The 27,293-nt window shown below is 46.0% G+C and overlaps 1 protein-coding gene across 1 annotated transcript in view; it reads right to left on the bottom strand.

Moving 5' to 3' along the window:
- The window catches only part of LOC148518864 (alpha-2-macroglobulin-like protein 1), a 138,811-nt gene that overhangs the window by 43,796 nt on the left and 67,722 nt on the right, over positions 1 to 27,293 (bottom strand). The window contains exons 20-29 of the mRNA XM_088476944.1: positions 23,840 to 23,960; positions 22,920 to 23,041; positions 21,777 to 21,828; positions 17,968 to 18,051; positions 15,610 to 15,786; positions 12,816 to 12,891; positions 11,627 to 11,783; positions 7,930 to 8,004; positions 2,698 to 2,860; positions 1,441 to 1,622 (exon numbers count right to left, since the gene is read on the bottom strand). Coding sequence (XP_088333070.1) covers positions 1,441 to 1,622; positions 2,698 to 2,860; positions 7,930 to 8,004; positions 11,627 to 11,783; positions 12,816 to 12,891; positions 15,610 to 15,786; positions 17,968 to 18,051; positions 21,777 to 21,828; positions 22,920 to 23,041; positions 23,840 to 23,960 — 1,209 coding nt within the window. The remainder of the gene's footprint in view (positions 1 to 1,440; positions 1,623 to 2,697; positions 2,861 to 7,929; positions 8,005 to 11,626; positions 11,784 to 12,815; positions 12,892 to 15,609; positions 15,787 to 17,967; positions 18,052 to 21,776; positions 21,829 to 22,919; positions 23,042 to 23,839; positions 23,961 to 27,293) is intronic.

The raw sequence follows: 27,293 nt of genomic DNA, 5'->3' as shown, positions 1-27,293 counted from the left end.
ATTCAGTGACTGCGTGCCGAAGACTGGAGCGCCAGCAAACACTCTTGAACCTGCCCCGCCGTCACCTGAAGCAAGAGGTTGTGACGCAGTGGAACTCAACCCTCTATATGCTTCAGAGGATGGAGGAGCAGCAAAAGGCCATTCAAGCCTATACATCCACCTATGACATAGGCAAAGGAGGGGGTATGCACCTGACTCAAGCGCAGTGCCACACGTGAAGTCAGTTCAGACACTCCCAGCTTGAGTCAGGTCATTCCCCTCATCAGGCTTTTGCAGAAGCAGCTAGAGAAAGTGAAGGAGGAGCTAAGACGGAGCGATTCTGCTCGGCATGTGGGACTTGTGGATGAAGCCCTTCATTCGCTTTGCCAGGATTCCAGGGTGGTCAATCTGTTGAAATCAGACCACTACATTTTGGCCACCGTTCTCGATCCTAGGTTTAAAGCCTATGTGGTGTCTCTATTTCCGGCCGACACAAGTCTGCAGAGGTGCAAAGACCTGCTGGTGAAAACACTGTCAGCTGAAGCGGAACGTGACACGTCAACAGCTCCTTCTTCATTTTCTCCCGCAACTGGGGCTGCCAGGAAAAAGCGTAGGTATCCTAAGCAACCCGCTGGCAGTGATGCAGAGCAGGCAGGACCAAGTTTGGACATCTGGTTCGGACTGAAGGACCTGGCAACAATTTCTGACATGTCTACTGTCACTGCATATGATACTGTCACCATTGACAGAATGGTGGAGGATTACATCGGTGACAGCATCCAAGTAGGCATGTCAGACAGTCCATACCTGTACTGGCAGGAAAAAGAGGCAATTTGGAGGCCCCTGTACAAACTGGCTCTATTTTACCTGAGTTGCCCCCCCTCCAGTGTGTACTCCGAAAGAGTGTTTAGTGCAGCCGGGAACCTTGTCAGCGAAAGGCGTAGGAGGTTGCTTCAACAGAATGTGGAGAAGATGATGTTCATCAAAATGAATTATCAGCTCTTCCAGGGAGACCAGCCTCCAGAACGTACAGAGGGAACTGTGGTGGTGGATTCCAGTGGGGACGAGTTAATAGTCTGTGAGGATGAGGATGTACACAACACTGAAGAGGGTGAGGAATCAGTGGATGAGGTACTGTTACTGAGATCGCAGCTGCTTGTATTAACAAGTAGCAAATGATCGCTCAACTGGGCAATATCTGCACCTCTAAATCACGCCCATTATGTCTACCTTACTCGTTCGGAAACAAATATTCTAGTGTTATGGGTGGTGACATTTCCATCAATACCTGAGCAAATTTATACCAAATATATCCAACCCCAAATGATTTCTTTTAGATCATTTATAGTCGAGACAATAATAAACAATTTTGGAGTAGAGGTGAAAGAAAACCAAAGGGCTGTAGTGTCAGTGCTGTTACAGGCATATACCGTTGCATGGTACAAAAGTATAATGGGTCACCTGAGTTGTATAGAAGCCACCATATGGTCTCTGCTTTTTGACAATCCAGCTGATGATAGTGGAACCCTCCTCGACATCTTGGTGTGTAGTTGTCTGATCCGAGAGTAGGGCGAGGAGAACATAGGCAGAAATTTCAACATCTCCATTATCTGTGGCATCTGCTGCCCAATGCTTGCTCCCATCTGATTGAGATTCAATAGAGACCACACAAACCCTTGTCACCCACCAAACACAAAAATAAAAACTAGTTTTAATAAGGAACACATTAGGAGACCAAGGGCCTGATTCTGCGTGGTATGCAGCAGCGATATTAGACTCAGTGGAGCGTACAGAGTCGCAGTTCAGATTTGGACGCACGGTAGTAGACATGGTGGGGACGTTCCTGGGAGGTGGCTAATAAGATGCATGGAGGTATTACGTCTTATCTGAGTGTTGGAGGTATTCCGCGGGTATGATGGGGGAAAGCGGTTTTGTACAAAGACGCTTAATCACTCGGAGAGGAGGTCATACTCAGACAGAGACACCGCACCTGCCATAAAGACGACGCACCAGGCGGCATTTCTATGCAGGGGTGCCGAGAGGGGGGGGGGAGCGGGTACAGATTACGGCGCTCCCCCCTTCACAGCAGCCCAGCACACAGCATGTGCTGAGCTGCAGTTGGAGACTGCTCGTGGCTGCTGAGCAGCAGCCACAGCAGTCTCCTATGCCTGTGCAGGGGAGCGATCACACTGATCGCGCCCCCCTGGCTTTGCGCCGGGCTGAGGGGGCTCAGAGCGACCCCCCTCCCCAGCGCGCAAATCTTTTTTTTCTTGCCAAGGGAGGCGTGGCCACGCCTCCCGCGATTAGGCCACACCCCCTATTACCGGGGCCTGCCACGGCTCTTAGCGGGCCTGTTTCTATGTCTACAGACACCGACAGTGGGCCTCTCACTTCTTGCACATTCGGACGCACAGACCTCCAGCAGGGGAGGACTTTATAGCGGCAACAGCATAAAGACGCAGATGCGACTACAGCAAAAGACGCGGCATGGCCGTGTCTGCATCTGGTTTAGAATCAGCCCCTATAGCTCAACATTCCATTATAGCATGCAGGACACTTATATATATTGGTAGGAGGGAGGGAAAAATAAGAAATTTAGAGAATTTAGAGAATAAAAGTAACTTTGATTCTCTTTGTCATCTTAATACAATTTGGAATTATTATATATTTTTATTTTTGCTTTGCAAAAAAACAATATCGAACATGGAATTGCATTACCTTTCCTTATGGCAACCTTGTCCAGGATTGCCAGCATGTGCTGTCTTTGCTCCCTGTCTCCTGACAATGTAAAGGTATAGGCAAGGAGAGCCTGATTGTAGGTACTATTCTCACCATCTATTGCATCCTTTAGACACTTCAATGCATTCTCCACAACTGTGCCCTATAAAGAGTCATTGAAGACAAAATATACCATTAAAAGTTCATATTAAGCATGTGGAAAGATTTGCTATGCGTAGAGGCATATACTGTATATTATAAATGCAGAGCCCCTGAGGCTTTAAGAATGATTGGTTTGAGGTATTTCTGTTTTACACTGGAGTGGTCATATGACAGCAACATCACATGTTAGCACTCCTCCAATGATCATCTTATTAATGACCCCTAAAGTGGAAGTGATAGTTTAACAGTGCTAAAGATCATGGTGGGGTACATTTACTATGCTGAACTTTTCAAAACCACCACATCTTCAGTGTTTACAGCCATTGGATTTAATGGGCAACAATGGTAAAATACAAAACCAGCCGTTATTTATATATAACATTGTTGCCCCTTTAAATCCAGCATCTGAAACGGCTAACGACGCTTCGGCTTTGGAAAGTGCGGCATTGTAAATTAAACCAGATTATACTCACCACTTAATTTACAGTTTTCATATGAGTGGAAATTACAGTGATGGGAGCTGGAGCAGACATGAAAATGGAACTGCAGAATATACATTGCAGATATTTTGGGGAAGAGATTCAGAAAAATATCCTAAAATATATCTTGTGAGTATAAAATCCAGGATAACAAACGGTTTAAGCCAGAAGTTCTCAAACGTGGTCCTCAAGGCTCAAGGCTCCCCAACATTTCAGGTTTTAGAGATATCCACGGTTGAGCACAGGTGACTTAATTAGTACCTCAGTCAAATTGATTTAACCACCTGTGCTCAACCATGGATATCTCTAAAACCTGAACTGTTGGGGAGCCTTGAGGACTGTGTTTAGGAACCTCTGGTTTAAGTATATGAGTCACATGTTCTGAAGACTATAGGTAAGATGATAATATGTAGTAATTAATAAGAAAAGGATTGACCAAAGAAAGTTAAATTGCCATTGTATAGTCCATGGATGAGAGCTGACTTTGAGTATTGTACTGTGTGCATAAATAAAAGAAAAACAAATAAAAGAAGAGCATATGGTGTGCATGGTTTACTGTACATGGGGAATCTATTATGAAAGGTAAGAAAACCTCAGAAAGCAGTTGTCAACTTTTGAATGACCACTACAATCTAACCAGCACCCCTAGCAATCTAGCCAGCACCCCTAGCAATCTAGCCAGCACCCCTAGTAATCTATCCAGCACCCCTAGCAATCTAACCAGCACCCCTAGTAATCTATCCAGCACCCCTAGCAATCTAACCAGCACCCCTAGCAATCTAGCCAGCACCCCTAGCAATCTAGCCAGCACCCCTAGCAATCTATCCAGCACCCCTAGCAATCTAGCCAGCACCCCTAGTAATCTATCCCTAGCCAGCACCCCTAGTAATCTATCCATCACCCCAAGCAATCTATCCAGCACCCCTAGTAATCTAGCTAGCACCCCTAGCAATCTAGCCAGCACCCCTAGCAATCTATCCAGCACCCCTAGTAATCTATCCATCACCCCTAGCAATCTATCCAGCACCCCTAGTAATCTATCCAGCACCCCTAGTAATCTATCCAGCACCCCTAGCAATCTATCCAGCACCCCTAGTAATCTATCCAGCACCCCTAGCAATCTATCCAGCACCCCTAGCAATCTATCCAGCACCCCTAGTAATCTAGCCAGCACCCCTAGCAATCTAGCCAGCACCCCTAGCAATCTAGCCAGCACCCCTAGTAATCTAGCCAGCACCCCTAGTAATCTATCCAGCACCCCTAGCAATCTAGCCAGCACCCCTAGCAATCTAGCCAGCACCTAGTAATCTAGCCAGCACCCCTAGCAATCTATCCAGCACCCCTAGCAATCTAGCCAGCACCCCTAGCAATCTAGCCAGCACCCCTAGCAATCTAGCCAGCACCTAGTAATCGAGCCAGCACCTAGTAATCTAGCCAGCACCCCTAGTAATCTAGCCAGCACCCCTAGCAATCTATCCAGCACCCCTAGCAATCTAACCAGCACCCCTAGCAATCTAACCAGCACCCCGAGTAATCTATCCAGCACCCCTAGCAATCTATCCAGCACCCCTAGTAATCTATCCAGCACCCCTAGTAATCTATCCAGCACCCCTAGCAAACTAGCCAGCACCCCTAGTAATCTATCCAGCACCTAGTAATCTAGCCAGCACCCCTAGCAATCTATCCAGCACCCCTAGTAATCTATCCAGCACCCCTAGTAATCTATCTAGCACCCCTAGCAATCTAGCCAGCACCCCTAGTAATCTATCCAGCACCTAGTAATCTAGCTAGCACCCCTAGCAATCTATCCAGCATCCCTAGCAATCTAGCCAGCACCCCTAGTAATCTATCCCTAGCCAGCACTCCTAGCAATCTATCCAGCACCCCTAGCAATCTAGCCAGCACCCCTAGCAATCTAGCCAGCACCCCTAGTAATCTGGCCAGCACCCCTAGCAATCTAGCCAGCACCCCTAGCAATCTAGCCAGCACCCCTAGTAATCTGGCCAGCACCCCTAGCAATCTAGCCAGCACACCTAGCAATCTAGCCAGCACCCCTAGCAATCTATCCAGCACCCCTAGCAATCTAGCCAGCACCCCTAGTAATCTATCCCTAGCCAGCACCCCTAGTAATCTATCCATCACCCCAAGCAATCTATCCAGCACCCCTAGTAATCTAGCTAGCACCCCTAGCAATCTAGCCAGCACCCCTAGCAATCTATCCAGCACCCCTAGTAATCTATCCATCACCCCTAGCAATCTATCCAGCACCCCTAGTAATCTATCCAGCACCCCTAGTAATCTATCCAGCACCCCTAGCAATCTAACCAGCACCCCTAGCAATCTATCCAGCACCCCTAGCAATCTAGCCAGCACCCCTAGTAATCTATCCAGCACCCCTAGAAATCTAGCCAGCACCCCATGTAATCTATCCAGCACCCCTAGTAATCTATCCAGCACCCGTAGCAATCTAGCCAGCACCCCTAGTAATCTGGCCAGCACCCCTAGCAATCTAGCCAGCACCCCCAGCAATCTAGCCAGCACCCCTAGCAATCTAGCCAGCACCCCATGATATATTTTGGTGGGAATGCTACAAGACACAAACTGTTGACTGCATTTTGCATCTGACCTGCAACAGATTAGTGCATAGAGAGGTAGGCACATTAAGCCATGGTAAACTAAACTCATCCTTAGGGTGGTGTCACATGGGTGCTTTCAGTACCGTAACTAGGGATGAGCAAGTGGCGCCCCAACCCAGGGTGTAGGGCCAAAAGACGCACTGTTATTGCTCTGTGGTACCTCTATTTGGCTGAAATGGCGCACTGCAGCCTGGAAGCCACCACCGTGCCGGCCGGTGCGTCCTTAGAACGCTCCAGGTACGGCATTCTGGTCCTGGCGTGCCCCATCCCCTCATTGTGACATTATGATGTCATGTGTGAGGGGGGATGAGGCTAGCCCAGTACTCATTATCGCATTACAGGGTACATGGCATGCACGCCACTCAGCTGCTTCAGTGGTGAAAGGTTGAAATGAATAAGAAATGCTCCACCCCTGTCACATTGGAATAGAAATAGGTTTAAATGTTCAGCATAACTATGCTGGAAGCTCTCTCGCCTGCAGGTTGTTGGGGAAGCTGGACAGAGACCCTAATGCAGGAAACCAACTGACTTAACTGGTAATGGCTGGCCAATAGCAATGATTAATAGGACACAGGACCTCATTCAGAGACGGTCATTACGGCCGCACGGTCGTAAGGTAAAAGGGGCCGGATATGCAAATGAAGTGCTCGCAAGTTGCGTCGTTAAGATAGGATTGTTAGCTAGACGAGCGAGGGGAGGATGCGGCCGTAAGACTAAAACTACGCCCCCTTCTCGTTCCCATTACACGTCATCTCCGGGCATATAAGGATTAATCGAGACCATCGGGAACCATCGGAGCTGGTCGTAGAGCTTAAGGTTGACCATACCCTCTCTTAAGCACTACGATCAAGTCAGTGTAAAAACCTCCCATGTCACGTGTGCTATGACACTACTTAGTTAATTATGCACTCCCATAAAACGCCGTTTGCATAGTCAGGCACGCCTGCGTTCGGATCTCCACTCCCCCGTTCACAAGCACCTTCCCCTGTTACCACCCACAAACGCCTCATCCTGTCACTCAAACTAACGACCTGGCCAAGTTGAAAGAGAGAGCAATTTCTGATCGTAATAGCTAGTTTGCGCACGCGCATTGCGAATTTTACACATGCGCAGTTTAGCAAACATCGGTGGCGTACGACCGTGCGGCCGCAACGACCGACTCTGAATGAGGTCCACAGTCCCTGATTCAGAGCCGGACGCTCTGACAGAGCGCTCGCTCTGAATCAGGGCCGGGCTATTTTTTTTTTAGAATGGCCTCCTGGCCATTCGCATAGCTGTCGGTGACCACCTACAGCTATAGCTGTCGGTGACCATCGCGACCATCGGGCTTGCGACAAGACCCTTCTGGTAGAGTCTCGTTGCCGCAAGCCCCAGAGAGATTTTGACTCTAACAGAGCCGAAATCTCTCCCACGCCGCCCCCAAACGGAGGCGTTCACATAGGAACGCCTCCGTTTTGGCGGCCACTCCACTCAACATCAACACTCAACAGCCACTCCACTCAACATCGACAGCACGCCCCCTTTGGTACGAGACCCAGAGCGACGGCTTGCCTGTCGCTATCCGGGTCTCGCGCATGCGCACGACGGAGCCGGCTCCTTCGTGCGCATGCGCTCTGGGCCACCATCGACCCGGTTGCGAGCACTGAGCGCTTGCGACCGGGTCTGAATCAGGCCCACAGTCCCCTTATGTTTATATATCATTATTATCTTGTGTAATGTTATTTTCCTTGTAAATCCTTTAAAATATGTTAGGTGTTAAACGCAGGTCCTGTGTATTTGAGGGTAGGAGAACAAGGTGCCCTTAGCTACTTCTAAGTGAATACACTGCAATTGCCTAGAATGTTTTTTTGTACAGTAAGTCTAATATGTAATAACTGTTCAGATGGATTGACTGACTAATGGAATCCCAATGATAAAATACATAGATAAAGAACATGTATAAGTAGGGAGCTCACATTGTACACTATGCCATGTTCCATCAGCGCGATCGCTATGTGTGCTGTCAGCGTCACCTCGTCCTTTGCATTTCTCTGAGAAGACAAAGAACAACAGGGTACAATATTATGTGCTAAATATAAAACACCACAAGCTGGCACGGACTGATATGTATCAAGCAGTGTAAAGTGTCAAGAAGTGGACCAGTGGAGATGGTGCCCATTGCACCCAATCAGCTTCAAAGTAGCATTTATCAAGTACATTCTATAAAATTATAGGTAGGAGCTGATTGGTTGCTATGGGCAACTGCTACACTGGTTCATTTCTCTATACTTAAAACTGCATTATACATCTCCCCCATAGTTACGTAAGATAGCTATGTTTATGTACACTATAATTTGCATAACATACAGAAGAGATGTTCAGTTTGGTTTACCTGAAATACGAACACACCCGAACTTAGGGGTTCCGAGTCAAATTGAGCCCCAGTTTGGAATCACTTTGGGGTTCCGAGTAGAACAGAGTCCCGGCTCATGTCTGCTGTCAGTTCGGAACTCAGGTTTAAAAACTAAACTCAAGTTTTGGATTACATGTAAACAGGTCCAAATAACATGATTTTAGCTGTTTTATTGAATTTTTATCGATTTTTATCGAATTGGAATCCAAAACTGAACCAAAACCAATTCTGGACCAAAACAATTGGGGGTGGTTTTGCCAAAACCAAAACACGGTGATGAATTAGAACCAAAACCAAAACACGGGGGGTTTGCGCACGTCTCTCACAGAAATGTCTCAAAAATAAAATGTCAATATGATTAAGAACAACTCCATAATTATGAGGTTCTTCTTATTTATATTGACATTTTATTGAAAGAAAAAAATTATATATTTAATTATATATAATTAAACACGTTTCAGTATGTCGGAGACCAAGTTATCCATTAGTGATGCTAAAGTGGAAGTAAGTTGGACATTTTTACTTTCTCCATTTTATCATTATGGAGTAATTACTCCCTCATACCATGCACAGAAATAAAAGCTTATATTTACCCACACACAGAACTGTGCCTATCTCTGCAGCTGGAAGACTCCACACACCTATTTCCCTAGCCATCACCATTATCAGTGAGCACTTACTGTACACTGGCCCTGATTCAGAGACGATGCTCTGAAAGAGCGCTCGCTCTGAATCTGTTTTTTCTTTGTTTGTGCGGCCTCCTGGCCGCTCGCATAGCTGTGGGTGACCACCCACAGCTATTGCGAGCAGCCAGGATGATGGTCGCTATGAGCCAGAAGCTCTCTCACTGACATCACTGGTGATGTCAGTGGGGCGGCCCACAAACGGAAGGCATTCGCTTGGGAACGCCTCCGTTTGTGAAGCCACCCCACGGGCACACCTACAAAACGGGGCGAGCTGTCGATCAACATCGACAGCCACCCCTTTTTTAGTGAGCCACGGAGCGATAGATTTTCTCTCTCGCTCCGGGGCTTGCGCACGTGCAGTGCAGCTGCTGCGTGTGCGCAGAGCACACCATCAAGCGCTCGCGAGTGGGTCTGAATCAGGCCCATTGTCCCTATTCTTGATGCAGATTCATTGACACGCTCTCAATGCCCCATAACCACTCAGTTACACCCATTCCAACACAGGGCCTGATCCAGAGATGGAAGCAAATCCCATTGTGACTGCGATCCCGTACGCAGCAGATCTGTAAAAAATATGTTAATGCCGCAGCTGCGGGGATTTGTACAGAGACGTCCACTGGCACGTCTCCAATCCTCTAATCCACCGCTAAGTTACAAAAGATGCACCATTGGCAACATTAGTCACACATCGGTTGCAACATTGAACTTCTGAGCAGTCCCATGGCTGCTCAGTATAACCGTCCAAACTAAAACACGGGGCCAGTATAACTGCGAGCGAGGTCGCAGCCGTCAGCTGGGACATGCCCAGAAAATGCTTGCGACATGCCCGCGTTTGACAAGCCTCCCCCAATTACCTCCCATAAACGCACACTGACTGTCAATCACTTTGTGAATAAATCTTTACTATGACCATCACCGCAAATCAACCGCCGTACCTGCGCAGTGCGACTACTGTGAGCAGTCCGAAAATAATTGCTCAGATCCGCAAACATCAGGACTGCGTCCACCTCTGCTTCAGGCCCTGAGCCGTAGCTGTGCGTTGTAGTTATCTTCTCAACATTCAGAATGTCGAAAACCAGAGCGGGGACAGTGTAGTGCTGCACTGTAAAGCAATGCTACCATCTCGGCTTTACCACCGTGTTTAAATTTGTAAAGTCGAGATGGTAACGATGCTTTACATTGTAGCACTAGCATTTGGGCATGTTGACCTCAACATACCGCTATCCCCTTTCTGCTTGCTGACATTCTGAATGTCTAGAAGCCACACGGAACCCGTAACTGCCTACAATCAGCTGTGGACAGTGCATAGGGCCTGATTTGGTTTTGTATCCAAACCTGCTGATTTATGTACACCTCCAATGTTTAAAAATCTGCGTATGCAACTATGCACAGGATCCGTACTGTGCCCGTGCAGTTCTGCTTCTGCAGGATTGCTCGCACATGCCTGGACGCCGCAGCTGTGGCTATTTGGGGACAGAGCGGGTGTGGTGACAAACAGCGTCCCAGAAACCGGGAGTTGGTCACCCCCATTTTCTAGGCGTGATGATGGCAGTGCCTGCGTCCTTTACTTTACTGATTACTTGAAAACACCGGCCATCCTGAGTAACCTGAAGATTACTCAGATGACTGATGGTCATGCAAAGTGGTCTGCCGCTACGTCTTTGGACTCAGCTGTGGATCACAGAAGCCAGCAGCATAAGTCTATTTACACAAGGCGCCTCCTGCGGCATTAGCATGTTATCACACAGCCGCTGCGTACAAAGGCCCAAATACACAAGATACATCTGCAAAAGGTACTTACCTTCAAATTTGCAACAGCCCCCGTATGCACATATTGATTTTGCAGGTGGATTTCCAAAGACTATAAAGTAGACAACTACCATGAATCTTGTAGGCATGCATAAACAGGTATTGCAGGTCTGCACTTTTTATCCTTTGTACAGTATGTGAGCCTTAAAACGCAAAATTACCTATAGTTGATTTACTGATAAAGGGAATGATTCAGACATGGACGGGATGTCGATGTTGTACGTAGTGGAGAGATTTTTTTGCCTCTGTACACGCGCCTAAGCCTTAGTTTCTGCACATGTGCTGCGACGGTCTTACGATGGCGGTGAAGATTTATTCACAAAAGTGATTAGCTGGGAACATTTGTGGGCAGTAACGGAGTGGTGACTCAAATGCAGACATGTCCTGACCATTTTAGAGTCGTCACAGCTTACGATTGCCATCCCGTATGCAGTAAACAAGGCTCCGTCATCTTACTTCCGTCGGCCATGCTGTGCGACCATCGGGTTACTCATTAAGTCGAGGATCAACAGATGTGCATCCGATGGTTGCGTCTTCGTGCTCTAGTGGGCATCTCAATACAAATCCTGGCGTCTGAGACGTTTGCACATTTTGGCACAACCTCTGCATAAGGGGATTGCAGCTGCAACAGCACATGCATCCATCTCTGAATCAGGCCCAAAGCCAATGTATTTTACTATTATCAGACCATGGAGGAGGATTCGGGTTCATGGCTTCTTAGTGTCGCTCTAAACAAATCATTTTCTAAATAGGAAACGTTAGTACCATGAGACGGTTATTGAAAATTGTTCCGACATTTTCAAAGCAGCCATTGGGCATCTGCAGGCTGCTCAGCCATCTCACGGCATCCTCAATGTGCTTCTCGTGGATGTAGATAAGGTCTTGAGCATGACTGAAAGATCTCACTGTGAAGGCGGTGAGCCTGCAAGAAGTGATAAGACCAGTGATATGGTATATTACAGTGGTTCTCAAACTCAGTCCTCAGGACCCCACATAGGTCACGTTTTCCAGGTCACCCAGCAGGTGCACAGGTGTATTCATTACTCACTGACACATTTTAAAAGATCCACGGTGGAGCTAATTATAGCACTTGTGATTCTGTGAGGAGACCTGGAACACATGCACTGTGTGGGGTTCTGAGGACCGAGTTTGAGAACCTGTGGTATATTACATTAAATTAAGATAAGCGACCCTTAGAGGCCCATTTATTAATGATCGCATTTGCAATGCGATCTGGGCGAGATATTAGCGCCCATGATCGTATTGCAGGATGCGATCATAGCACCCTAATGTAACAAAATGCACCTGCAGGGACAGGAGCTCCGAAAAGGAGCCTGACACTGTGATGTGCTGGAAGTGAAGTGACCGCGTCAGCTGTCTCCTCACTCCTGTGCCAGGGATCCTGCGCATGGGTCGCCTACAGACCAGACATGCGTGGCGGCTATTGCCGGGGGAGGGATCCACCCAGCTAGTTATGCAATATATAGCCCATAGGCTGCAGAACAAAGTGTAGGTGGAGCGCTTGTTTAAGTAACCACACAAGTATTAAAAAATATAATTTAATATAATTTCACTAATGCATATAACATGCGGCACATAGTAACAATAAATTCTAAATAATAATACAGTATAGTGCAATATTCTGTTCAAGCTCTACAAAGAATTAATTCCCAAATCCCTTCCCTTGTGAGAATATGGTAAATCAAAAATCCATAGGAGATGTTAACCTCTGTGAATCTGTCCAGGGCCAGGGGCTGCTCTCACATAAATATACACATAGATAGAAGCTTACACAATGATATGCTAATAAACTTTATTATAAAGAACCACACTTTACACTCCTTTACAAGACTAGACATACTAATCATGCATCAAGCATTGCCTATGTCACTCTTGGTAGCAAATATCTTCTACTGAGTGGCGTATCATAGAAAGTATAAGTTCTTGAACATACCATGCGCTGCCCGGCGAGCCACTGTATACACCGTAAGAGTCATTTTCAGTTTTAAACAACAGCTGTCTCTGGTAACCTGTACAGAGAAGATCATTCCATTAGTATCCAGTTATTCTCATATCTACATAGCATGCATACATTATTAAACAGTGGGCTTGATTCAGAGATGCTCAAATACATTCACGGATGCGATTTCACTTGATGTGCATTTGCAAAAATATGTTAGTGAATCTGATGCCGCCATCTGCAGAGAGACATCCACTGTCGGCATCTCACATCCACCGCTATGTCCAGATATGTTATCTTGCATCTTTGCCACTTGGGCGGCAAATCGCGTCACGCATGACGCGATTCACGCTCCCGCAAACGGGTTTGCGTGCTACGTTCGCACCCACGACTCCATAGGATTGCACGGTGCGACCGCAGCTCGCGGCATGGTGTAGCATGGCACGATGCGTACGCACATTTGCAGCGCAATCGGCAAAGATGCAAGAGGACACATCTGTACAAAAGAGTAAACATCGGATGCACACCAGCTGATCATCGAACTTCTGGATAAGTATTTGCCGAGAGCGTTCACAATGGCTGAGTTTGGCACAGAAAACGGTCCCGACATGCCTGCATTTCTCTAGCCAACCCCAGCTACCTCCCCCAGACTTGACTACCTGTCACTTCACTTTGCAAATAAATCCTCTGTGTGTGCAAAATCGCAATTGCAGTCGTTACACGCTCGCAGTGCGATTTAGACGCATGCGCAGAGCAAAAAATAGCTCCACTGCGTACAACAGTGGAAGTGCGTACATTTCTGAATCAGGCCCCGTGTGCCTTGTGTCATCTCTCAGACATGTTTATGACCTTGAAACCTGAGACACCACCTACTGATAATAAACTTATATTGCATGCATTCTATTCTTAATATCATGTAAGCAGAAAGATGACTATTAAATATGGTGCGCAAAACCTGCTGCCCCCAGTATAACACAAAAATGGAGACTCACTATACTCCAGTACACAGTTATAACAAAAACATGTCATCATGCAAAGCATCTCTTAAATGCACCTGTTCACTGGATATATCATATGGGGACAAACTCCAATAACATCCCGGGGAACTATTGAAAGAAACCTTTACATGCAGAATACAACGTATATAATACGTAAGTAGGGTACGCATTGTTCTACTGCTTCTGCGAATATCGTGTGACTGTAAGAGACCAGGTTGGAATTATTGAGCGTGCGGGAAGAATAAAAAAACCTTTTTGGGAATAGAATCACACGTTTTGATGTGAGTTGGGGTACGCACGGATTGCATCTGACCAATTGATGAAACCATGCCATCTGTCCTTATCTTTGACATATAGATATTACCTGGAATACTATATTAGACCATTAAGACGGTCTCCCCTTTTTTTGTATTTATTCCTTTTATATGCCACTTGGACAAACTCCTGGAGACCCTAAGAACTACATACAGAAAGTGATTTATGCTGGGACCTTACACCTATGAAAAAGACTAAGTATTGTTCCACTTTTTGCTCTACATTTTTGATATTTGTTTATCCAGTGCCACCTGGCAACACAATAATTTTTTTGTTATTCTTAATATCAGATTTATTTTAGACTAGTATTTTTGACCAAACATTTGCCTATTTGCTAGCTACTGTGGCCCCCAATTAGGTTTATCCCCTGTATGTTTCTCCAGTCTCATCCCTCAAATTTTTTCTATATCAAGCCCACCTGTGTCTCTCCAACCTCATACCCCTCTGTGGCTTTGCAGCCTCATGCTCCTTCTGTGTCTCTCCAGTATACTTTCATCTTTGTCCCATCTCTCTATGTCAGCTCCCCCCTTCACCTCTCTCATATTTGCTTCCCTATCTCTCTCTTTGACCTCTGTCCACCCTCTCCCCGTTGGACAGGGAAAGGGAGTTTGCAGGTGGGGCCACAGTGAGTGTTGCAGTTGGGGGGTGGGGGGCATGAGGGGAGCCGCTCCAAGCACTGACAGGTTTGTTCCCCCACCTTTCCATCTCTGCCTCTATCTGTCTCTCCTTTCCCACCTCACACTTTCATCTGTCCCATTCCCTCTCTTTTATCATCTCTATCCTCTTACTATATCGGAGAAGTAGTAATTGCATGTGTAGCTGAGACTGAACATGGCAGCAAGTGAACTGTCAGACAACTGGTGCCGGCAGTAGGGTCCAACCTCCTTTTACTACTCCGATACACCATCTACTGACCCAGCACCAAAGATACTTATGTACGAACATTCATCCATCCAACAAGGATGCTGGTCCTATTTTGTATACCGCTCCTGGCTGCTGAGACCCTCTTCATTAATATTTTTTTCCATGCACAATCAATTTATTTCCTAGTTAATACACATATTATATTTCTGACTGATTAATTATTTTTTCAAATATATCAAGCCATGGACTCAATCTAAAATACAGCATCTAATTTATTTTTTCAGTTACAATAAAACCCACATTTTACACCATGCTTTGTATGCACTGTATATCTTTATAAAAAAAAAATTAAAACTACAGTGGATCCCATCCTATAGGTTTCTGAACCCTTGAAAGACAGTCAATACATATTGCCTCAAGTGTGCTTTAAAGACATGAAAAAATTATTTTATTGTTTGTTAAATCAGATTCACCACAACTATTTTATTGGTGTTTGATGGAGAACAGATTTTAGGACACCGAAATGCAGGAAAGCACATTGTTCAACAATTGTATTAAACTTTAACAGTGTCAAGAGATTGATTATTACGACATTATCCATTTAAACTCACCTACAGTCAGATAGTTGAGAGCATTGCTCTTGATTTCAGGTGCCAATTGCTTGGTACTTTCTAGATACTTCACTATGTAAACATTTGGAATAAATTTCACTAAATTGCTTTCCCCGCTTCCACTAGGAAGTGAGAGAGATTCTCCCATGTGAGCAATAGCGGTGCCCATCACGTCACCTGCAGAAACAAACAGAATCGTCATAAACTCCACTTATCCAGTTGGGGAGGTGTACACTGTAAAATAATAGCACAAAGTAAAAGTTAACAGACAGTACACAGTGGGGCAGATGTATGAAGCTCTGGGAATTGATAAAGTTCAGAGTGATAAACGAGCAGCCACTCAGCTCCAAACTGTCATGTTACAGGCTGTGTTTGAAAAATGACAGTTGGAAGCTGATTGGTTGGTCATTTATCACTCTGCACTTTATCAGTTCCCAGAGCTTCATACATCTGCCCCACATGTAATACAGTCCCTCCACAGTGACTGTGTGCTAAGTGTGTGATAGATAGTGGCGGCTCCAGAGGTGGGGATGCAGCACAGTCCAAACTTCAAATAGTAGAGCCACACCACCTGCCACCTCAAATGCTGCCAAACATCACTGGCCGGGCAGGGCCGGATTGAGGACCACATGGGCCTGGAGCTGAAAATGATCAAGGGCCTATTTTGAGAAGTAGAGGAGGTGTGACCATTACTGTCTAGGTGTAGCCAGTGCCATGTGGGAGTGTACACATCCAACACTATCAGCCCCAATGTCTTCCTAAATATGTAATAGAAAAAAAAGCTTAATTTTGTGAGGTAACTAGTAGAAATACAATTTTACTACTTATGATTTATGGCTGACCTTGTGGACAGCAAATGGCCAGTCAACATCATGCTGTCATGATGACGGGCCTATTTTTATGTGGAGGCCTGGAGCTGTAGCTCCATCTGCCCCATTGTTAATCTGCTCCTGTGGCCGGGACACAATGGCAATAGGTGTGTCTCCCTTTTTTGAATTTTGGACTGTCACACTCTTAGCACACAGTCACTGCGGAGGGACATTCCAAACTTCCTGTAGAATTCATCCAGACACATGTAATGCATATGGAAGCATTATATTTGTGACACTATTTGCTGGTATGGAAATATGGCAAAAGCGACCTTTAATAGATGATATTACACTATTTTTTGAGGACAAGGTATTTGTATTGTCATATCATTGTAATACATGGTCTGAGCCGCTTCAATGGACATCCTTATGGCTGCAAAAGCACAGAGTGCACAATCTTTTACCAATCAGTACAACATAACGGTATGTAGTCAGCTGACCGGCGGCCTCTAAATACCACCGGCTGAATCCCGGCAAGGGAGTTAAAATAGGCGTCAAAATACCTATCTTAATCCCGATGCCGGAACACAGAAGGACGGCTTCCCAAACGAGGTAAGTCTGGGGCGTCCTTCGTGTTAACAGCGGGGAAGGTGGGTTAGGTTTAGGTTACATAGCGGGGTTAGCGTTACGTTTTGGGGGGGAGGTTAGGGTTAAGCACCCCTAAGTTGGAGAGTTAGGGTTAGGCACCACTATGGAGGGTTATGGTTAGGCACTAAGGGGGAGGGTTAGGGTTAGGCACTACTGGGGGGGTTACGGTTAGGCACCAAGGGGGAGGGTTAGGCTACAGGAGGAGAGGTTAGGGTTAGGCACTAGGGGGAGGGTTAGGGTTAGGCTACAGGAGGAGAGGTTAGGGTTAGGCACTAAGGGGGAGGGTTAGGGTTAGGCACCACTAGGGGGGTTACGGTTAGGCACTAAGGGGGAGGGTTAGGGATAGGCACCACTAGGGGAGGTTACGGTTAGGCACTAAGGGGGAGGGTTAGGCACCACTAGGGGGGTTACGGTTAGGCACTAAGGGGGAGGGTTAGGGTTAAGCATGAAGGGGGGGTTTAGGTGTAGGCACTAATGGGGAGGGTTATGGTACGGGATGTGGAGGGTTAGGGTTACGCTACAAGAAGGAAAAGTTAGAGTTAGAGGGAGAAGGGGGGAGGGTAAGTATACTTACTCAACCCCTGACGGGATACCAACTATCGGGATGCCGCTGTCGGTATTGTGACAGGAGGCATCCCGACAGCTGGCATTACATACCCATTCCCAACATAACCACTAATTACATGTATAGTAACATGTCAAATTATAGTATTTCTGGTAGTTGATATTAATCAGTTCATTGAAACTGTGATGTAGCTCAAGAATGCAAGGACTAGTAGTCAGGGGACATAACCTCATATGTAAGACAAACGATTCTCAGGGTGAATTGTGATTTTTCCCAGGTTCATGTACCTACAAGTGTAGGTGCTAAGAAGGCATACAATACACAGAGCCTACTCACCTAATACAGTGATGTGGGCCTGTTCAGAGCCCACAACCATCCTATCTGGAATGTCCAAAGAATGTACTGCTCGAATGCTGCTTCCTGTAAGGATAGAAAATAGAGCCAGAGGCAAGTTCAGGTCATATATTTGGGAAGTAATCTGTGCTACAGGAAACACAATACATGTCAGTATTTGGGTGGAGGCACTGATAGCAAGAGAACAGGTGAGAGGCATCACAACTACAGTTATTAAATCCAGATATATCAAACCTTCAAAAGAAGACAAGTGAATGTGTTACCCATAACAACCAATCAGAATCTAGCTATCATTTATAGAATATACTAGATATAGCTAGAATCTGATTTGTTGCTATAGGCAACACCTCCACTTGTCCTCATTAGGTTTGATACATTTTTTCCTTAGGGCTAAATGTAAAAGTCTGCAAGGCATTGACGAGTTTCCGTTTTTGCCTTTAAAATAATCGCCCCTTCAAAACACTGATCGGACTCACCAGGAACTCGCTGATGCTATTACATTTACTCCTTAGGGGTGAATTTACTAAAGATTGATTTTGGGCTTTGTGGTTGATTATCTGTTGAATTTGCAAATCTGAGATTTACTTAAGTCGAAACCGACTGAAAAATGTATCAAATTCGTAAACCGGACTAACATAAATACTTTTACATAGACAGCTATAAAATCCCCATATTTACTAACAGTCTGTTTTAAAATCAAACAAAACTCAACCACAAAACTGACAAAAGAACCACCCAAACAATAGACCTGTCTGAGGCAGGCGAGTTTGGGAGAAGCACTGCACAGATCACTATGATTCTATGGCAGCATTCGCTAATTGGCTGAAAGAGTCCAACTTTTAGCCAATCAGCGTTTCACCATTGTGTAGTGCAGTGACACACGTGGGAATTGTTAGATCTTTGATTGCGTTGTACTGTACATAGTGTACAGCGTGTCTGTGGGCTCTGGTTTGTGCATTGTTTTGCTCTACCAAGACCCGCGACTACTACATGACGAAGGGGACTCAGGGCCTGATTCAGAGCTGGACGCTATTTGCGGACGGTCGTTCTGAAAAAGGGGCCGGATATTTAAATTGAGCGCTCGCTCTATGTCTGAGCGAGCGTCCGAAAAATGCGCTCGCTATTTTGTAAGACGTCCCTTTGCCGTTCGCATCATACGTCATCTCTTGTATTTATTAGATTAACCGGGAGCATCGAAGGGCATCTGAACTGCTCGCAGTGCTTGTGGTAGGATTTACTTCCCGCTATCACTGCGAGCAGTTCAGGCTAAAAGACAACCAAGTGACGTGGTCGATGACGCTGCTTTGTTAATTATGCACACCCATTAAACACCCATTAAACGCCGTTTTGACCGCTTGGCACGCCTGCGTTCAGATCTCCACTCCCCCGTTTTCAAGCACCTTCCCCTGTTACCACCCACAAACGGTACATTCTGTCAATCAAATTAGCAGCCCCTTGCTGTTTTGCGAGCGCACGATTTCCGACCGCAATGGCTGGTTTGCGCATGTGCATTACGACCCATATGCATGCGCAGTTGTGCGAACATCGTTCAGAGCGAATGAGCGGCCACTTATGAGCGGCTCTGAATCAGGTCCTGAGCACATACAAAGACAAGGTAAGTATGAAGAGTGATTGTGTGTAATAAAGGGTTAAACATTTGGTGTGTGTGTGTCCTATCATTTTTGGTATATTTTTTTAACAGTGGAACAATAGGTCCTGAGCATGCTTACACTTGTGGTTCTCCAAGTGCCGGGACAGGCTTGCTAGGACCTGTAGTACCACTGTAAAGAACAATACACCCGCACCCAACGCCTCTAGGGATGCAGGGAAAAGTTCCGGGCTTTCAAGCCATTTTTCTTTTAGGTTCCCACTTTCCGAAGATTTCCAGCATTTAAGGCTGGTTAATGCTTTGGCAGGGGGTCCCCATGCTGTGTGTCCTCCTGCTTTGGCATTACAACTCCAGCTGGTTCAGCCCAGTGCTGGTTATAATAACCCATGTGGATTTTCCCCCTATTTTCCTGTACCAGCCCAGGCTGAAAAGTACAGGGCTGATTATGGAGGAGGGGGCACGCCATTTAAAAAAAAAAAATTAACGCTTTAATGTACTTTTAACCCTAAGAAGCCTGCACAAATCATAATGAACTGTGCAGTCCTTCTTTTTTGGAGGGGTTTGCCATTTTGTTTTATGTTATATTTGTCAATGGTTTAGAACTTAAAAATCCAAACTGATGGCATTTACACCTGCAAAATCCAACTGACATCGAAGTTGATTTTCAAATCAAATTCAAAACTGTTAGTAAATCTGAAATACAATCATTAAGTATGTGCTCACCTAGGTAAGTGCATACTTAATTATGGCATTTCATATTTGTTTATCAAGACATTGGTGGCCTCTTAAATTTTAGAAGCTTCCATATTTGTCCAAATAAGCATGCTACAAACTCCATTTTAACTGTTAGTAAATCTGCAATTTAGACACTGAAACACAACGTCAATCTTTGTCGATTTTCAGTTTTTTTTACCCGTTAGTTTTTAAATACACTGCACACACCAGCAACCTGGGCTTAGGGGTATTACATATTATTGAATTTAGGAGACATCTCAGATATCAGTGTCTTGCATAAAAGATCTTTTAGGGTCCTGTAACTCAATTGTGAATCATAATATCCTTAGAATATTCTTAGAATTTATTAGACTATACTTTATCCAATATAATTCTTTCCTAAATCAGCATGAAGGACACATTTTAGAGGTGTTAGTTATGTTACTATGGGCTCTATTTATTAACATTATTTTGACTAAAATAAAGTGAAAAAGGGTGTTTCACATCCTTTTCACATTATTTTAGTATCACCTATAGCTATTACAGGGCAATTGGAGTAGAATTCGTAAAATTCTACTCCAACCCCTAAGTATCACTTATTTTTAGTAATCAGATCGCATTTCCTATAACTGTAATGGGAAATGTGATCCGACCAGGGTTACTAAAAATAAAATGTGAAAAAATATTGGGGAAAGCTCTGTGATAATAACGCCACCTGGAGGTGGCGTTATCCAGGGTCTTCCCCCATTACCGGACTCCTGCTCCGCTCTAACGGAGAGAGCAGAGCCGGAAGTCGGTCCCAGTAATCAGCTGTGTGGTCTAAACAGACCGCAAGCTGATTACTGTAAAAAAAGGGAAAAAAAATAGTAAAAAAAAAATTTACTTGCCTGACTCCAGGGACCGGTGATCGGGCCTCCGGTGATTTCCTCCCTCCGGTCAGCTGGTCTCCCATAGTACACTGCTGCCCGGTCATCAGGTGATCGGGTCCCAGTGCAGTATGGGAGATCACCTGACCGGAGGCATGGAGAACATCACCGGAGGCCCGGATCATGCAGGTAAGTGTAATTAAGGGAGAGGGGAGTTGCGGGGAGGGAGGTGGGAGGTGGGGTCACGGGGGGTCCGCATTAGCGGGGGGTGGGGCTTAGCGCTGAAGGGGGGGTAGTAGCAGCGACCGGTCGGCACATGCGCGGGCACTTTGTCACAGTATTTTTTGCGAAAATACCATGATAAGGCTCCGAAGGGGATTCGCAGGGACAGAGCTTTATCGCAAGCTCTGTCCCTGCAAGGGATTTGTAGTAAATCCCTGTGATATTGCCTGAATTCACAATGCGAATTCAGTCGTTAATATCACACTACAATCTGCATTCAATATGCAGATTGTAGTAAATAGAGCCCTATGTGCGTATAACTATTTCTTTCTCTCTTTCTTTCTTGTTGTTTGTATTGCCAAAGAATAATGGTTGCTTACCTGAGGGACACAAGAGAGATGTCTGTGTCTTTTCCTCTAAAATCCCCAAAGGCTATTTAAAACACAATAAAATAATGTTAGATCACCAAAGAATAGATACTGCAAGCTGTCATTAAACAGAACGATTGCTAAGATGGGATCCAGTCAGGATGCCAGGCGTCAGTATACCGACGCCCGTCAGAATGGCGATGCCAGGAAGGGATCAAGATACTGATATCGGCATTACGACTGCTGGCATCCCGAGGGTAAATATGTGGGTTACGATTAGGCCGGGGATGTAGGGGTTAGTTTTAGGGGCCTTCTAGGGTGGGTTAGGGTTAGGCACCGACTGAGGAGGGTTAGGCTGCGGGGAGGGAGGGTTAGGTTAGGGTTAGGCACTGTCTGTGGAGGGTTAGGTTTAGGGTACGGGAAGGGGGGGGGTTAGGTTTAGGCACCACCGGGGGGAGACTAGGGTTTGGCACCTCCGGGGGAACGTTAGGGTGAGGGAGGGAGAGAGAGGGGGTGGGTTAGGCTACTTACTGGCCCCTGTCGGGATCTTCAACATCGGGATGCTGCTGTCGGTCTTCTGACCGCCAGCATCCCGTCCGCCAGTAAATCATATTGGATTCCGCTAGGACCAGTGTTGATTTTACATGGGGGATTATCAGTGGCTTCCTATTGGATGTGCTCTCCGCTAATCACATCTTTGGGGTGTATGGTGGTGCGATTAACAGAGAGCGCCAACTCATCATCCGTACCTGTCTTCTAAGGGCTGAGTGTTTTCACCATGGATGGGAGGGCACCAAAGGTAAACATGGCTGATCCTTTACCAAGATGGCCGTCATTTGGTCTCCTGCACATGTGCAAAGCCATTTTGACACTGTGTACGAGCACCACAGTAGAACACAGACACGTTCCACTTAGCTCCATTATACAGAGCATCCTGAGTATACAAGCTCCACTACCCATATGCGTATACAAGCATCGCTATGTATATATACATATAGAATATATACTGTATATATATATATATACAATTAGCACACACATATCAACAGGTTTTTGGACTGCGGATACATCACAGTCACACTGCACACATGCGGCATATAGGAAGTAGTGACAGGACTTTCTCCCACCTCTGAATAATGAAAAGTGAAAGCTCACCTTTACCAAGATGGTTTTCTCAACATTGTCTTCTTTGTGATCTTTACCCAGCTTGTGGATCTTATCTGTACATTCCCCCCCAAGCTGGAGATAGGCGCTGCTAACACGGACCTTTATGTTTCCTTAAGTAAAGACAGTTAGACGTTCAAAGAAACAGGTACTGCAAACCAATGATTTAATTCTAGCATAACATTATAACTGTCAGCCATTGTAGTGGGTTAGTTACCCCTGCTGTAATGCCTTGACATAACCCCTGCTAGTAGCTGCTTTTACATGTACTCTTAGTTGATCAGGGCCACATTAACAAGGGGACTGATGGAAATGCAGCTCCAGGCCTCCTCATAAAAATAGGCCCGAATAATGACAGCATGCCTGCCAGCTGCCCACATGTCAGCCATTAATCATGAGTGTTAAAATTGTATTTCAATTTACCTCACAAAATAATCTAACTTTTACATATTTAGGGAGACATTGGGGCTGATAGTTTAGGTGGTGTACACACCCACATGGCACTGCTCACGCCCACACATCACTGGCCACACCTCTTCTGATTTTTATAATAGGCCCTTGAACATTTTCAGCCCCAGGCTCATGTGGTCCTTAATCTGGCCCTTTAGTGGACTACAAAAGATAGAAAAGTATTCCCTACCCTCCAACATGACCCATTCCATTAGGCACAAAACACTCTGCTCCTGGACTTCCCACCTATGCATGATTGTAGTCACCTGAGTTGAACTAGGTAATTGATGAGACAGGTGTTTCATCGCAGGTGTCTGCAATCATAAATTAAGATGAGAGTCCAGGAGCAGAGCATTTTGTACCTAATGGAAAGGGTTATGTTGGAGGGTCTGGTATTCTACACAGCAATTGCAAATGATATTGAGGTTTGATTTATGCAGCATATGGGTGCCCCGACACACCTGGATTGGAAGCAGTTAAATTCCAAGTAAAGCTGGCTGATTGATCCGTACAGATGCATCTAGACTGCTTTGTGTTCTTGAGGTTCATGTAGTCACCCAAATCAGATAGAGACACAAATACCTGTTCCCATGACACAAGAGAGGGGTTTGTCATTTATACGCTACACATTTATAGGTATATTTATAGCATTAACAATGTAATACATTATTCAATAAAATAAATCCTATTTCTGGGTTAGTTTCCCTTTATAAGTACTTAATAATGATTACTCTGTCACTATTATATAGAGTGGAAAGACTGTGGTCGATCCTCTGCACCAGTATGGTGCAATGTAATGTACAGTATATTGAAAAGAGCACCAAAAGCAATTTGCTTAAGTAAATAATTCTTAAAATATTCTTTGTTCTAATCACAGCAAGAAAAGGGGAGGGGGGGGGGGGGTTACAGCTGGCAACTGATGGTTAAATCAAATTAACTGAGGTACTAAATAAGTAACCTGTGCTCAATGATGGACATCCTTAAAACCTGTACTGCAATGGTGGAATATGAAGCCAGAAGTAATTGTCCTTGTGTAGTGCATGACATAAAATATCAGTTTTATTTCAGTGTCACAAAAGGAAGACTCTTAGATGTTAAAATAAATCAGTTGATTCCAACTGTATCATACAATATATTTCTTGTGAAAGAAAACTGGTTCCACTGATGGTGAAAGGAGTTACTCAATGACGTTTTACACCCCACAGCTATAGCCTGTATATGACAGCAAAGTAATGCTGTAAATAAAGAGTGAAACAATATAGCATAAATAAAAAGTTTCCGTATAGTTTACTAAATGTTATAAATACACCCATCAGCCATAATATTAAAACCACCAGCCTAATATTATGTAGATCCACCTTGTGCCGCCAAAATAGCTCTGACCCATCAAGGCATGGAATACACAAGACCTCTGACAGACCCTCCAACATGATCCCTTCCATCCGGTATAAAATGCTCTGCTCCTGGACTTCCTTCTTAATTGATGTTTACAGCCACCTGTGGTGAAACACCTGTCTCATCTATTAACTTGTTCAACACAGGTGGCTGCAATTATTAATTAGGTGGGAAGTCTAGGAGCAGAGCATTTTCTACTGAAGGGAAGGAGTCATGTTGGAGGGTCTGCTCTGATGGTGTCCTGTGGTATCTGGTACAAAAATACATCAGCAGCAGAGCCTTTAAGTTAGGTAAGTTGAGAGTTGGGGCTTCCATGGCTTGGACTTGTTTTTCCAGCACAGATGCTCGATCTGACTGACATCTATGACTTTGAAGGCCAAGACAACACCTTGAACTCTTTGTCATGTTCCTCAAACCATTTCTGAACAATTTTTGCAGGGTGGCAGGGCGCATTATCCTGCTGAAAGAAGCCACTGTCATCAGGAAATACTGTTGCCATGAAAGGGTGTACTTTGTCTGCAACAATGTTTAAGTAGGTGGTACAGTATGGATCATCCATATGAATGGCAGGACCCAAGGTTCCCAGCACAACATTGCACAGAGCATCACACAGCCTCCATCGGCTTGCCTTCTCCTCATAGTTTATTCTGGTGCCATCTCTTCCCTGGGTAAACAACATATAATGTAAAAGAAAACATGATTCATCAGACCAGGCCACCTTCTTCCATTGCTCCATGGTCGAGTTCTGATGCTGATGTGCCCATGCTTTTGGCGGTGTACAGGGGTCAGCATGGGCACTCTCACTGGTCTGCAGCTAAACAGCCCCATATGCAGCAAGCTGCGATGCACTGTGTGTTCTGACACCTTTCTATCATATGGGGGTAGGGGGGGTAAGGTGCGCTCTTCCTGCTAGTAATGGTGATGACTTGTGTGTGTTTGTGAGTGGTGTTAATTAGAATGTTTCTTCTGGTGGTGGTGATGTTTTGGGAGTGAGGAGGGTGTGATTGGGTATGGAGTGTAGTTTGGAGTAATGTGAAAAGGGGAATGGAATAGGATCAAAATGAGGCCAGCGGGACACAGTAATTTTGGGCAAAATCTTTTATTGAGTAGTCACAATGCTGCTCTGTTAAGATCCCGGGCAGGTGGGTGGGGTTCAGTGATGAGTGGTGATGAGACTGGGGAGGTAGGTGGACCCTTTTAGGGGGCTCCTTCCCGTGCGGTTCAGTGACCTTGCACGTCACCCCTGCTGGACCTATGGTCGACAGTCTAGGAAGTCTCGGGGGGTGGGGGGATTTGCAGAGTGGGTTGGAACACCTGTGCGGCATCCCGCGTGTTGGTGTGAGTCTTGGCAGTACTTACCTACCGGTAGGTTTTTTGTTATGGTGATGTAGGTCGACGTTGCGGCCGTTGCAGATAGGTTGGAAGCTGCAGGTTTGTTGGTGAGCTGGATCAGCGTGTTGCTGGTGTGCTGCAAGTGCACGGCTGTTCTGATTGGTCTGCGGAGGTCAGCGACTGTAGTATGCAGCTGAAGTTGGCTCTTGGTCATGCCGCTGGTGGTGCGGAGCCAGAGGTGTGGATGGGTGAGCTGCTGGGAGGCTGGGTTGCAGCGTGTGTGCTGGGACCACCCCTGGGGGGTGGTCTGCCCGGGATACTGATTAAAAAAAAAAGCCAGGGAGGAGGGGGGATGTGGAAAGTGTGACCGGGATGGAGCTGGTCACTGGCGATGTTGGCTGGGCGGACTTGCGGCCGGATGTGCGGGATGCTCTTATCACTGACGGTCCCTCGTGGAAATGGAGATCGACGGTGGAGACACCCCTGGCCAGGAGTGAGTTGCTGAGCACGCCTGGGAGCAGGGGGGGAGAGGGGCTGGTCCGGGGTGGAGCCGGTCACTGGAGGTGTGAGCGGTGCGGACCAGCAGGCGGGTGGGCTGAGAGCTTTCGGCACTGGTTGGTGGTCCCTGGTGGGGATGGGGATCTTTAGTGGAGGTCAGCCTGGATCGGTGTCGGGTTTGATGTGAGGGTCTCCAATGCGTTTCGGCACAGGTGCCTTCTTCAACACGCGGGACGCCGCACAGGTGTTCCAACCCACTCTGCAAATCCCCCCACCCCCCGAGACTTCCTAGACTGTCGACCATAGGTCCAGCTGGGGTGACGTGCAAGGTCACTGAACCGCACGGGAAGGAGCCCCCTAAAAGGGTCCACCTACCTCCCCAGTCTCATCACCACTCATCACTGAACCCCACCCACCTGCCTGGGATCTTAACAGAGCAGCATTGTGACTACTCAATAAAAGATTTTGCCCAAAATTACTGTGTCTCGCTGGCCTCATTTTGATCCTATTCCATTCCCCTTTTCACATTACTCCAAACTACACTCCATACCCAATCACACCCTCCTCACTCCCAAAACATCACCACCACCAGAAGAAACATTCTAATTAACACCACGTACAAACACACACAAGTCATCACCATTGCTAGCAGGAAGAGTGCACCTTACCCCCCCTACCCCCATACATTTT

Source organism: Taudactylus pleione, unplaced genomic scaffold, assembly GCF_031769625.1.
Source record: "Taudactylus pleione unplaced genomic scaffold, aTauple2 ptg000198l, whole genome shotgun sequence".
Taxonomy (NCBI): domain Eukaryota; kingdom Metazoa; phylum Chordata; class Amphibia; order Anura; family Myobatrachidae; genus Taudactylus; species Taudactylus pleione.
This window is presented reverse-complemented; position numbering and strand designations above follow the sequence as displayed.